Raw genomic sequence first — 14,573 nt, 5'->3', positions numbered from 1 at the left:
AGGCTGGCGGCAAATGACATCACGGCAGGTCAGAGAAAAAGGGGCGAGCAGCCCGCGGCGGCGGGGCGGGAGCAGGGCGCTTGGCAGCAGGAGCTCGCGCCCGGCCTGCCCGGCGGCGCCCGACGCCCGCGGAGACCATGCAGAGGTCGCCCCTGGAAAAGGCCAGCGTCCTCTCCAAACTTTTCTTCAGGTGAGGGGGCGTCCTGCTGAGTTTTGGAAGGACACGTGCCCGCGAAAGAAGAGGGTGTGTGTGTAGTTGCTGGGTTTTGGGGAAAGAGGAATAGCTTTTTTTTATTTTTTTTATTTTTATTTATTTATTTTTTTTGTAAGATGCGCTGTCATTCATTGTTGTGAAGGAGGCTGGGGATGTTGGGAACAAAATAGAAGGCGTTGGGAGGAGGAGATTAAAGACACACCGGAGCCAGTCGTTTGGATAGAGAGCTTCACCTTCACTTTGAAGGCTGAACTACTCGCAACTGGAAACTGTACTCTCAGGGCCCAGATGTACTACTGTGCAAGTGTTTTCTTAGGTTTTTCTAAGAAATTAATGAATTACAAACTTGTTGATAGGGGCACCTGGGTGGTTTGAGGGTTGAGCATCTGCCTTCGGCCCAGGGCGTGACCCCGGGGTCGCGGGAGCCTGCCTCTCCCTCTGCCTGTGTCTCTGCCTCTCTCTCTGTGTCTCATGAACAAATAAATCTCAAAAACAAAACAAAACAACCTGTTGATAACAAATACTTAAGTTTGGTCCCTTGTTTCGCCCACTTCGTGCCTTGAAACTTGGATATCTTGTGGCCTGCCTATTCCAAGTGCCATGCTTGCATGTAGTAGGTGCTCAGAAAACATTTGTTGATTGAATATTGCACTTTTTCTTTAAGGGAGACGGGTGAAGTGGGTAATATGAGCTTAAAGTTTTTCTTGTTATGATACTGAGTAAATCTAACACTTATTTGCCAGTATTCCATTTTTCTTTTAAGGATGAAAACAAATCCTTTGAAATATCTGTCTTAAAAAAAAAGCCAATTCTACAAGTTATGCTTTTTTTTTTTTTTTTTTTTTTTAAGAAGGAGGGGAGGGGCAGAGGGTGAAGGAGAGAAAAATCTTAAACGGGAAACACCAGTCAGCACCTACCTAACTTGGAGCTGGATCCCAGACCCAGAGATCATGACCTGAGCCAAAATCAAGAGTCCAGTGCTCAACTAACTGAGCCACTGAGGCGCCCCTACAAGTCATACATTTTTAAAGGGCAGAGGAGGATCAGAATTATCATGAAAATGTGAAGTCATAGGACTAGATCCTGAAGTTATACACAACTGACATGTAATACATTATACTCTTATCCTACTTTGCATGTAATGAGCCATAAAAGCTTGCAAACTTCATCTAAGGATGTTTTTAAAAATGGAATCTAAGTTCAGAGTCTTAGGCAAAGTGTAATTAGATGTAGCATTTTAAATTTGAAGTGTTCTTTGCATACTGTATCTACTTTGTTCCTGTTATACTTATGTGGATGAATGAATAGGTGCAGCTCTGTCATGGAATGTTACTAGGCTCATAATTATCCAGTGAATCAGCATACTTAGGTATCAGAAAAGTCAAATATAAAAATGCCCACGTGTGTGTGTGTGTGTGTGTGTGTGTGAGGAGGGGAAGGTACTTTCATATTTTTCCATGTCTTCTCTGCATGTGCAGTAAGTGTGGAACTCAGGTGGTAAGGAATGGCCGTTGGCCATTGAAGGAAAGTTCGTCCCTGTGGATAAGACAGAAGGGCTTCACTCCTTGGAATTACCTTTTGTACTTACGTTTTCAGCACCTTTTGTTACTCTGTCTATAAAAATTGGATGATCTGTCCATTTATTTTCCTAGTAACAAAGAATGCTAATTGGCATAAATTGTAGACTTTTTTAGTAGAGCGTATTGAGGAACATAAGTGCCAATCAGTCTAAAAATGCAGTTTTCAGAAAAATGAATATCCTAGGCCTACTTCTAATTGCTAAAGAACTTTTAATTAGCACATTGTTGATTTAAATTAGATCACTATTGATCTATTTTTCAATAGATCATCTTATAAGTTTTAGTATAGCTTAAAAAATGCTTTGAGGTTGATTTGTTTTAAAAAAAAATGTATTATAGGGATCCCTGGGTGGATCAGTGGTTTAATGCCTGCCTTTGGCCCAGGGTGCAATCCTGGAGTCCTGGGATCGAGTCCCACGTCGGGATCCCAGCGTGGAGCCTGCTTCTTCCTCTGCCTGTGTCTCTGCCTTTCTCTCTCTCTCTCTCTCTCTCTCTCTCATAAATAAATAAATCTTTAAAAAATGTATTATAATGGCTACTACATTTGTTAAGAACATACTCATTCCTCTTCTCCAAACTATTTCATAATCGCTCTAAGAAGAGGTGTATTTTAAAAAGTTAAGTTTCTACTATTTATGAGAATGACAATCACCTAAAATAGAAGTGATTATAAACTTTCTTCTTGGTTTTAATTCTAAAGGGGTAAGAAATTTATTTTCTGCATTGACCACTACTGCTTCGTGGTCAAGGGTGTTAGGCTTTGGATTCAGACTGTTGTGATTCAGAGTGTTTAGATTGAGCTGTGTGACCTGAGGCAAGTCCCTTAACATATCTGTGTTTGCGTGGCTTGACCTTTATAACTAGAGACTAATAGGACCTATGTCATTGGAGTTAATCTGTTGAGAAAATGCTTGTGAAGCGGTTAGCCCAGTAAATTTTAGCTATTATTATTATTATATTTTTACATTCATTACCATACCAAGTACTCTGTTTACATAAGATCCTCAATTCATCTTTATTGAATAAAATTTTATGACTATCAGTCTGTAAGATTATGGGCCTGGATGAGAATTTAATTCAGGTAAAATCTCATCTATCATGGCCTTACTAGATATATGAGGGGGGAAAAGTCATATGTTTATATCACAAATTGTTAAATACTTTAGAATTTAACTTTCTGGATATAACCCCTTTAGTTTCGAAGTAAAACTATTATGGCCTGGGTTATAGGTTATATTAAATCTCTTGGAAAAGCTAATAAAGTTTGGGATAATTTTAAGTACTTTCCTAATTTTGCATGGGCTTCACATCAAGTTCAAAATTTGAAAGGCATCTGAAGTCTTGAATACCTTGGATTTTAGTCATGGCATCCATACCAGGAGTCTAGATCAATGCTTCAAGAATTGTCAGAACCCCACGGAATCTAAGTGCCACAGATTCTTACAAAACTGGATGGGGTTCCTGATAAGCTCCGCAGAGAAGTCTCAAATAAGATCAGAGAGTCACTACAATACTATTAGGATCTAAGGCCAAGAATTGCATAAATCTCTGCTTAATAAGACCATTTAAGATATTTTTATAACTACTAAACACAAAGTGATGAGAGGTTTTTACACAAACTAGATTTATGTATTAGAATGGGTGTGGTGAATCAAAATAGCTATCAATGAAAACCAAACTCCTTCTAAAAATCCTGCCTCTGATCAAAATATTTTTGGATTCTTTTTCTGAAATTACCTTTAAACACGGTATGGAAGTTTCTTCTCATGGGGAGCTAGTGGCTTCATTGCTTGTAGTCAGAACTTGCATTAGGTTATTAGTCCTATTACCCAGATTGATCACTTGAACTTCTAAATGACTTTTGACTGTATCTTGAAATCAAATCTGCCCTGTAGAGTAGATTCTTCATCATAATTTGCTTTGTTAACAGCCTAGTGCTACTTAAGTTTAGGTATTATCATTCAAAAACATGTATTGCAAGCTTAAAAAACATTTCCTAATGAAGAGAAACATTAAGTGCTTTTTTTTTTTTAAACATTAAGTGCTTTGAGCAACAGAAGCATAATTACAATAAGCTTATAATGAAAGAACCATAAAGATCACAGTTTTGAAGAGGACCACCCTTGTTTGATCATACAAGTTATGGCACATTGTAAAAAAATCCATGGCGGTGATTTTGTATTTACATTGTGCTACTCGTTTGTAAGGCATGAGGAAATCTAAAATCATGGCAGAGTCATAAATATCTCTGCAGTTTGTTGGCAGGCATTCATAGAATTGCTGCCGAGAAAGACCACTCGGCCACTCAAACAAGGGTCTAGTCCTGTCCTGGTCAGTAAGCAGGCGCTGTGTCAGGTGTGTCTCTCGGACGAGGCTGGGCCTATCCAAACCAAAAGAACTAGAGATGCATGAAACAAAAGGCCAGTAGGAGATGCACAACTCCTCTTGAGATGTCCCGCTGCCAAAGGGGTCGGAGTACCAGGAGTCCGTTTAGTCAGTGAACAGATGTCATCCAGTGAGGACAGCGCAGGCTTTCCTCCTCTCCCATGGCTTTGTCTCCTGTAGAACCGAAGGAGACCACCTGTGGAACACACACCCCTTTCTCTTGGACAGCATGGCCTGAGCACTGACAGATGTTAACTCCTACCGCGGTCCCTTGCTATTCCCTTCTATCCATCCACTTTTTGCTGATCGTGTTTTAATAATACAGTTCAGATTTTCCAACCTGGAAACATGTCAGTCTTGATTGGCTTTTACTTTCACCGTTCTAAGATGATCTCTTTGGCATGATATGGCTGAAATCGAATTTATGTATATTTTAATATATAAAGTATATGTATATATAATTAAATTTCTTTTAGTAGATATATATATAATATATGTATATATAATTAATTTTTTTAGTCAATTTGGCTAGTTTAAAAAATTTCCTCCTTGGTTTTGAACTATTTCAATAGTTCAAATTACTACTTACTTGACAGTCCAGAGGTATTCTTAATATACTTAAAAACACATGGCACAGATGGGTTAGCTTTAATGCTCAATTCTTTGTTAAACAGGAAGTGGAATCTATGTTTCTTAGACATTTCATCAATATTTTATGTTTGATGCAACAATCAAAATACCCTGTGGAGCCAACTGGTACACTAGGGAAATCATGGTTTTCCAGTTTTCCGGTTCTGTTTTGTGGGAGGAAGTAGGACTTAGTATGGTAATTGTCAACGCATAAATGCTCAAACTTGTTTAAAAGGCCCTTCAACGAGCACCCCTATAAGATGTATCATTATTGTTCGTGTCGTTTCACAGGAACCTGTAATTTCGGTGGCATAGAGCTGCCATGTAAGTATAGGATTGCAGAACCACCAGGGAAGGGTGTTAACCGTTTAGCAGGCAGCTATATGTTGTTTGTCAAACTTTTAAAAACACCTCTGACTCAGCAGCAATTTTGGCAATTTTGATTCCACTGATTCCTGACGCATCCGTGTAGAGCACATCCCTGGAACAAAATCCCTGGGATGCCATGAGGTCAAGAGGGGAAAACAGTATGACGAGGTCTGGCTGCGGGGCCTGACTGAAGGTTAACGCATCACCCACGTTCAGTGCCTCATGGCAAAGCACAACATTGCCATCTCAGGTGCTCCTCACCTCACCAGCTCCCCCAGAATTGACCTGCTAGTTGTTTGAGAGGCAAATTAGCATTGCAAAGTGGCTTAACTATTGAGCTTTGTGTTGGCAAGGAGCTTAGGCTTCTTTCAGCAAGAAACCTGTAAAAATTCAATCAGGAGCCATGGTGTAGAGAAGGAATAGATTTCTTATGGGCTCTGAGCAAGCTGGCTTTGGCAGCTGTTTCCCAGGTGCAAGGCTTGTCCAGGTCGCAGCTCCATGGGCCTATTCCTGTCTTTTGACATCAGTGACTCCCCAAATTGTAAAGCCCTGGATGTCAGGGCCTTCTCGGGCTCGTTTAATACAGTATTCAGACCATAGCAAGACTCCTGCATGTGCTGGTTTAATAAATATTTCTTTGTGATGATCATTATTCTGTGGTGATCAACCTAAGAGGCTTATAGGTATTGTAGAACGATGACATTCAGCTGTTTTGCAGTGTGCCATCATTCTGATAAGACTTTTATTTTTTTATTTTTTAGATTTTTATTTATTTATTCATTCATGAGAGACACAGGGGGAGAGAGAGAGAGAGAGAGGCAGAGACACAATTAGAGGGAGAAGCAGGCAGGGAGCCTGACACGGCACTCGATCCCAGGTCCCCAGGATCACACCCTGGGCTGAAGGCGGCGCTAAACCGCTGAGCCACCCGGGGCTGCCCTCTGATAAGACTTAATTCTCAGAATAATTATTTTGTCAAATTTTTCTTGTGTCCCCTTATGGCCAGGTCTTATCCTTCCTGAGGAAGCTTATTTGCTAATTCCTTGCTCATGGGATCTAAAGAAATGATTTAAAGGTTTCTGCTAAGTTCTTAGAATTCTCAGTCCTGGAACGGGGCTTTACTATGATAAAATCAGAGAAGTCTCCCATAGGTTGCTGCAAGGAGCTGAATCAGAGCGGTACTTCCTCCATAGGTGATGACTCAGGGCAGCTTGGAATTCCCTAATTCATTTAGTTGCCACCTTCTATATTCTACGCAGGGCAATTAATAAAGCCGAGATGGGCAAGAAAGAAATTGGTGCTGCCTTCGTGGAATGAATTCTCTGAAACCCAGAGTCTCAGGGGCTTTTAGAAACACTCCATGGGCCATCGAATCTAGTCAAAGGCTGGCTAAGGAAGGCCTGCCGGAGAAGTGCCTCTTGAGTGGACACCTAAAGGAGATTGTCCATAGAGGCCTGGGATGGGTTAGGAAAAATGTAAACATGGGAGCAGCAGATTTTGTGTAGGACTGGCAGCAAGAGGGAGCATGACACCTTCAAAGAATTCAGAAATGTTCCCTGTGACCGGAGCATGTAGTGTATGACAGATTTGTGGGAGATGGGTCTGAAACTCTAGCCAGGGCCCAATTATAAGGAGCTCGGTGAGCTTCATTTGTACTTTGTCATATTGGAAGTGAAAAGCCATGGATTTTGAGCCGAGGAGTGACACGACCAGTTCAAAGCTGTTGTAGTTTTGCCGAGGGAACGGTGAGCTGTAGGGGTAGAAAAATGGATTTGAAAGACAGTTTGGGGGGGCCCCTGGCTGGCTCAGGCAGTAGACTGTGTGACTCTTGATTTCGAGGTAATGAGTTCTAGCCCCATGTTGGGTGTGTAGAGATTACTTTAAAGTAAAAAAAAATCTTAAACAGACATTTGGGAGTGGGAGTGGGATTGGCAGCTGATTAGATGTGGAAGGTGAAGGAGAGAGAAGCATCGAGGATAAGGTCTAGATGTGCTGACTTGGGTGACAGGGTGGGTGACGATGACGTTGGCTGTGTGAGGAGTTTGGGAGGAGACTTGGGGGTGGGAGTGGGGGCCTGGCACTTCTCTTTAAGTAAAAGAGGAAATGATGCTTACGGCCCAAGGGCCAGGTAATGCGGTTGTTTGAAAATATATTAAAGTGAGAGGTGAAATGAAGGTGTCTGAGTGACAGGATTCTAAATACTGCCTTCCCCCGTTCAGTGAAGTCCAGGGTGGTGTTCAGGGAAGGATTTAAAGTGGCTACTTGTTTGGCTTTATTGTGCTATGGAGTCACCTTGAGAGTGTCAGGAATAAGCAGCTGCTATTCTAAGGATGGCACAAGTTAAGATCTACTTTGAAATTCTACTTGACACCCTCCGACTACCTCCCAGCCCTCCAAACCCACCAACTCAGGTGGGGTCTGCAGTGCCCCCACCTCCTCAGAACTTCACTTCTCTCACAGCGGGTTTTACACCTCGGAGTTCTAGGATAGAGACATTCAAGGAGGCATGAAAATCTCGGGGCTGCAGGTACTGTCTGCGGTGACTGAGTAAATAAAAGCACACCTACTAGCCTGAAATATTTTGTGTGTGTGTGTGTGTGTGTGTGTGTGTGTGTGTGTGCGCGCGCGCTAACAAAAGATTCTCATTCTGGAAGAGATTAGGTATCATTGTTTCATGTTAAAACTTTGAGTCAGTTAAAACACACAAGAGTTCTTTTTCTTAGCACTACCTACTGAGCTTCTACCCGACATCACACCCGCCCCGCAAATGCCTAGTGATGTTCTTAACTTTAAGGTTTTTTTTTTTTAAAGATTTTATTTATTTATTCATGAGGGACACAGAGAGAGAGAGAGGCAGAGACACAGGGAGAGGGAGAAGCAGGCTCCTTGCAAGGAGCCCAATGTGGGACTCGATCCCAGGACCCTGGGATCATGACCTGAGCCGAAGGCAGATGCTGAACCGCTGAGCCACCCGGGTGCCCCTTAACTTTAAGTTCTTAATTTGAAAGAGACCCACAAATTTCATCTGGTACCAGTCAGATCAGTAGGTGGAAATTAAGCTGAAAAGGTAGAAGCCCGGAGGTCTGACAGCTGTGTTTAGAGGAATGCAAAGCCCAGTCTGGAGCCCAGTTGGTTGTGGGAGCAACAAGAGACCGAGTCTCTTGCTAGTGAGGGTTGCCAGTCCTACTTCTAGAGGCAGCATATGGGAGAAACTATTCAGAAGTTCTCGTTGTACGTTTATTTTAAACATCTCTGTGAACTTTGGAAAATAAAGCTACTAAGAAAGGTTCATTGCTATGCCCTATTGTTTTCATTTATTATTTTTTCCTTTTAAGTAGGCTCTATGTCTAACACAGAGCCCAGTGCAGGGCCCATTGGGGAGCTTGAACTCACAACCCTGAGATCAAGACCTGGGCCAAAATCAAGAGTCTGAAACCTAACCAACTGAGCCATCCAGGTGCCCCAAGTTCATTGCTATACTTTAGATCAGTTTCGCAAACTTTTTCTGTAAAGGGCCAGATAGTAAATATTTTCAACGCTGTGGGCCATGTGGTTTCTGCCATTGTGGGAAAGCAGCCAGAGACAATATGCAAACAAATGGGCATGGCTGTGTTCCAATAAAACTGCAGTTATGGGCACTGTATGGGAATTTCAGATAGTTTTCACATACAGCTTTCACCAGTGAGACATTAGGCGTTTACATAAATCAGCCACAAATATTCTTTTTTAAAAAGTCTATTGCAATAAGCTTCAAAATATGCAGCTTTAAAATTGCTTAAAGACCTATAGAAGAAAAAAATAAACAAAAAAAGACCTAGGATAAATTTTCAAGGCTCATGTGTAATTCACACTATTGTTATTCAGTATTTGGGTAATTTTAAAAGGAAGTGAAACAAACGTGCAAAATGGACTTTTCCGAAGAGAAAAATAGTAGCTTGAAAGCTGCTAGTTAATTTCTCAGAAGAGTTTTGTCTCATAGGGACCTATTGACTATAGGGACTTCTTGACATCCTGTTTGCATATGCACCTTTTGACGTGTCCTTCAAGGCAGAGGCTCTTATTCTTTTTTTTTTTTTTTTTTTTGTACCAAGCATCTCTCTGACTCCTTGGCTGAGGAGGCCCATAAAATATACTTGTTGAATTGAATAAAACTGGACTAATTCGGTTTATGGATATGCTTCTAAAATTTATTTATATTTTAAAGACTTTATTTATTTATTCATGAGAGAGAGAGAAAGAGAGAGAGAGGAGCAGAGACACAGGCAGGGGGAGAAGCAGGCTCCATGCCGGGAGCCCGATGTGGGACTTGATTCTGGGACTCCAGGATCACGCCCTGGGCCAAAGGCAGGCACTAAACCGCTGCGCCACCCAGGGACTCCTAAAATTTATTTTTTGATGGAAATGTTTAATTCTGAATAAAAAATCAGTTTTACCAAATCCATGTGTTCTAAAGTATAACATAAAATAGGAAAATAAGTTTCTTTTGCTTTCTTGTGTAATGTACAGGACGTCATAGGGAAATTCCAGCTTAGCATGCTATCATTTTCCTTTGGAAGATCGATGATAAACAACTTTGCCATAGATAGACTTTCCACCCCGAAATATTTTTCTCTTCAGATCTCATGTGAGTATTCAGGATGCCTGATAGTTTGATTTTAAACCAGATTGTCAAAATGATTATTTCCAAAATTGTTTCCTAAACGTATGTACCATATTTCATCTTTTAAAAAAAGAGGACCTTTAATTTCATTTTAGTCTTGGACCTCTGAGTACATTTTTCGATAAAATAATAAGTAGGCTGATGAAATATTTAGTATCAAAAATACTTCTCTTCAACTGAAAGAATTGACTTCTATAAACTCACATTAGCATCTTTTCCCATTTCTAATATAATAGGGTTACTCTCTTTTTTTCCAGAAATGTCAGCATATCACTTGTATATATGCACTGTGAATGAATGAAAGTACACAATGCAGATAAATCCCCCATGGGTTAATTTGACTATGGAGTCAATTGGGACCAACATCATTAAACAGACATAGGATATTTACATAAATCAGGTAATTCAGAGGATAAAATATAGAAAGAGAGAGAGAGAGGTGCAAACCAAGAAACAGACTCATTACTATAGAGAACAAAGTGATGGTTACCAGAAAGGAGGTGGGTGGAGGGATGGTTTAAAAAGGTGATGGAGATTAAGAAGAGCACTTGCATGAGCACAGGGTGATGTATGGAATTGTTGAATCACTATATTGTACAGTGGAAATGAATATGACATAGTGTATTAACTAACTGGAATTTAAATAAAAACTTAATATATACATATACATATATCTATGATGAGATGCAGAATTTTATTCATGTACTAAAGAGTTTATGAACTGATGAAATTAAAGCTCAAAAATAGCCATCCCAATAACAAGAGAACTAAGTTCTATGTAATGGAATTTTATTAGAATCACTACAAAATGAACTCATTAATGTAAAAGTAATGACTTTAAAATGTATATGTGATTTTCAGTCATTCATTCATGAACACATACTTGCATTTATTTAACATAAATATTGAGTGTCTGGTATGTTCCAGGAATATAGTACTTTGAAAACTTAGACCACATATCAAAACTTATTATACATTCTAATTATTCTTCTTTTACTAGAATTTTTATGTTAATATTTTTAAAGATGCAATTTTTTTTCTTCCTTTGGGGCACAGAGGCCATTATATGCCTATAGATTTTTCCCTTGCCCATTTTAATGAAGGGCACTTATTTTTATTGATTTATAAAATAGACTGAAGATCATCTAATATAATAAAATTAACTTGAAGTCAACAATTCCTTGACAATAAAAATTTTTTGATGCATTTTTTAAAATAAAAATTTTTCCTATGAAATATAAATGTAAGGTGATTATATTTAGAAATATGTATCAGATTTTCTTTAAAGATTTTATTTATTTGACAGAGCAAGAGAGCACAAGCAGGGGGAGTGGCAGAGGGAGAGGGAGAAGCATTTGGGCTCTCTGTCTTAAAAGGGACCCTGGGATCACCACCTGAGCCCAAAGCAGATACTTAACCGACTGAGCCACCCAGGTGTCCCTGGGTATATTAGATTTAATCCTTGAACAGTCTTTGGATCCCTTGAGATACTAATTTGGTAATTTCGCCGCCTTTTTGAACTCATTAAAAACTTGCTGATTCAGTTGCTTTTTAAAAAGATTTTATTTATTTATTTGAGAGGGTGAGCACACACGTACCTGCATGTGCAGGGGTGGGAGGAGCAGAGGGGGTGAGAGAGGGAGAGGGAGAGGATCCCAAGCAGGCTCTGGAGCTCAGTCTCAGAACCCCGAGATCATGACCTGAGTGGAAACCAAGAGTCAGAAGATGCTTAACTGACTGAGCCACCTAGGTGCCCCTGATTCAATTGTTTTTGCTGCTGTTAGGGTAGCGACACAACTTGCGTCTTCCCCAAGACACACTCTGTTACTCTGGCTGCTATTATTGCAGAATAGAGTCAAATTCTGGATTTGTGTAAGTTACTGTGAAAAAAACAATGAGCCACCAAATCTGCTCTTCTGGAAATTTGATTAAAATTTAGTTATTCTGTTTAAAGGGAAATCTAGCTAGAAACAGGATAAAGAAATTCTTTAGGTAAATACATATGCTCTGAAAATTAGGAGCCTCTTCATAATTAACAATATTTGTATAGCTTTAGAGAAGCACTTCTCAAACTGGTCTGCCAACTACCTGCTTTAAAAAATATTGATATATTAATTATTAATGAATTATGAATTAATTATTAAGTAAACTTAAGCTATATATATATATCATATGCATTCGATATATATATCACATCAAAATGCAGATTCTTAGATCCTGCTCCATCCTTACTAGGTCAAAATCTCTGGGAGAGGACAACCACATTTTTTTTTTTTCAACATTCCAAGTGATTCTTTTTGCCTACTAAAATCTGGGAGAATGGGTTAAAAGGGCCCAACTACTGCTTCTCAACTGTAGTAAAAGATTGAAAAACTACAGATTTGAGGACAAATGACAGGATTCCAACACATAATCATAAAATGGGGGAGATGGAAGTGATTCCATCTCCCAGTTCCAGGAACCTTCTCTCTCCCAACATTCCTCATTTCCTTTTTCTTTCTTAGTGTGTCCAGGGAAGAGGATTTTGAAAGTTTACCATTTTTTTTTCAGTAAATTAACAATAGAAACATAGATATAGTTTAATATGCCACCGAATTCAAAATTTTCTCTTATGTACTTCTTGAAATCTGTACTTTGGTCTCCCACTACCTCCTAACGTTTGCCACGTACCAGGGATTGTCTATATCACCTCAGTGAATTCTTCAATTCCAAACAGATTCTACATCTAAGAATTATGTGGTTTAGAAAGATTATGAAGAGTCACCCAGCTAGTTTCTGTGAAGTCAAGATATGTATTTATATTGGTCTAAATCCAGAGCTCTGCTCTTAACTAGTATATCACACTATCCAAAAACCTAGAATGGAGTTGGTGAATTTTATGATTTCACTCGATTCTTATATAGATTTTCTTAACATTCTTGTCTCTGAAATGTATTGTTTTTGATACAAGCATTAGAAACAGTATCATTTATTTTTATTTATTTATTTATTTATTTATTTATTTATTTATTTATTTATTTATTTATTTTAAACAGTATCATTTAAATAAGGGGTCAGACTCTGTTCTTGGAAGTGCCAGAAGCAAGCCCTCCCACTTAGGTCCATGTGACAAGCTGCTTGTTGTTGGGGGTAGGGGGATGAGGAAGAGAGGAGGGGGGAGGGGGAAAGGGCACTGTCTTATCTTAGGTTAATGAGGTCTTCCTGTTGAAGAATGAAAGATGCAGTCAGCCGAAACTCACTCCAATAGCCAACTATTGTCACACGGGAATAGCTCGGTTGTACCAAACCAGCAGGCACTTTTTATCTTATCCTGATTCGTTCTATCTAGGTACTAGCCATCACCCCTCATTTTTCCCCCCAAATCTACCTTCCTGTTATTTTCCACTTCATCAAAGCTACTGCCTTAGGCTTTTTGTTGGAGGTTTGGCATTCACTCCTTCCATTACCGACTTCAGCCCTCAGCTGAGTTCCAGATTCAGTCACTGCAGTGTACCCCTCACCCCCATTTGCCCTCGTGGGGGTACTGCTGTGATCACCAATTCCTAGATGGTCATCATTTTTGTCTTCTGTTTCTTATGTTTACTCTTACTCTATTTCTTGGGACTGAAGCAAGAGGCAGAGTCACCTGTCGGATGGTGACATTTGACATTTTGTATATGTATCTCAGGTTTTCCTAGTTGCAGTGGTTTTCACAACTTTTTTTTTTTTTTTTTTGATAACAATAGTTTCATCAGTGAATCCCAATTTCCAAATGACATCTTCCTTTTTTTTTTTTCAAATGACATCTTCCATGGAACTGCAATATATGCAAATAAAAATGACGATGTAAGACAATAGGTCTTCCATAAATACAGAGATATAGGTAACGTCTTGCTCCCAAGTAAGGGCTGAAATGATTATCGAACATTTATGCACTGTTTTCTTGGTCCTATATGTTTGCCTTTTCCACAGTGTTACGTTTCTGAAATCGAGATGCCTCTTATAACTGATGTCAAAGGAAACTTGTCAGCCACCAGGCCCAGGAATGAATTGTAGTCTGGAAACTTGGCAATGTATTGAAGGTACAAGGAAGGTACAATTCCTGTGACCTCAGTTGAATTATTTGCACCCAGGTGCACCTCCCAAGATTGACTTTTAACTTAAATTTAGTTTCTTGCTTGAAATTTCTTGAGAAAGATTACTCGGTGATCTAGTTTTGAAAGAAGGAAACAGTTAATATTTAGTTTGAAGTTTGTCAGCCCAGACTCTGTAATAAAAGTAGAAGTTGCTCAAGCTCAGCACTTCACTGGGCCTTGAATTCATACTGCCTGTTCCGTAAGTGAATGTGTTATGGATGCAGCTTGTTACTGTCACCCTGTTCATAGCTGTGAAGAGCCAAGAGTGAGTCACAAGAATATTTTTGATCTGAATATGAAGAAAGCTTAGAAGAAAACTTTAATTATGATGCTAATGAGAAAGTGGTAGGTAATGGTGTGAATAAGTGTGTAGTTATTGGAGATTTCTTTAAAAAAAATACCTCCATTTTTAAGGTAGTGTTTCTTTTTTGAAAAGGCTGGAACTAAATTGATGCTGACTTTTATAATCAGTGTCACTGTACTGTTGTGTAAACATGATAAAGTATTGTAAAACCATGATGATATCTGATGTGGCTTGTTAGCATTCTCTGGAGATTGCACAATTCTTTTATGCAGGGATGAGATCTTGTGTGAGCAGGAATGCCAGAGATATGGTGGGT

General features: G+C 39.4%; 1 protein-coding gene across 1 annotated transcript in view; it reads left to right on the top strand.

The window, feature by feature from the left end:
* Positions 1–51: 51 nt before the first annotated feature.
* Positions 52–14,573, top strand: part of CFTR (CF transmembrane conductance regulator) — a 163,948-nt gene continuing 149,426 nt past the window's right edge. Inside the window, exon 1 of the mRNA XM_077856012.1 lies at positions 52–190. Coding sequence (XP_077712138.1) covers positions 138–190 — 53 coding nt within the window. The 5' untranslated portion in view covers positions 52–137. The remainder of the gene's footprint in view (positions 191–14,573) is intronic.

This window comes from Canis aureus, chromosome 18 (assembly GCF_053574225.1).
Source record: "Canis aureus isolate CA01 chromosome 18, VMU_Caureus_v.1.0, whole genome shotgun sequence".
Taxonomy (NCBI): domain Eukaryota; kingdom Metazoa; phylum Chordata; class Mammalia; order Carnivora; family Canidae; genus Canis; species Canis aureus.
This window is presented reverse-complemented; position numbering and strand designations above follow the sequence as displayed.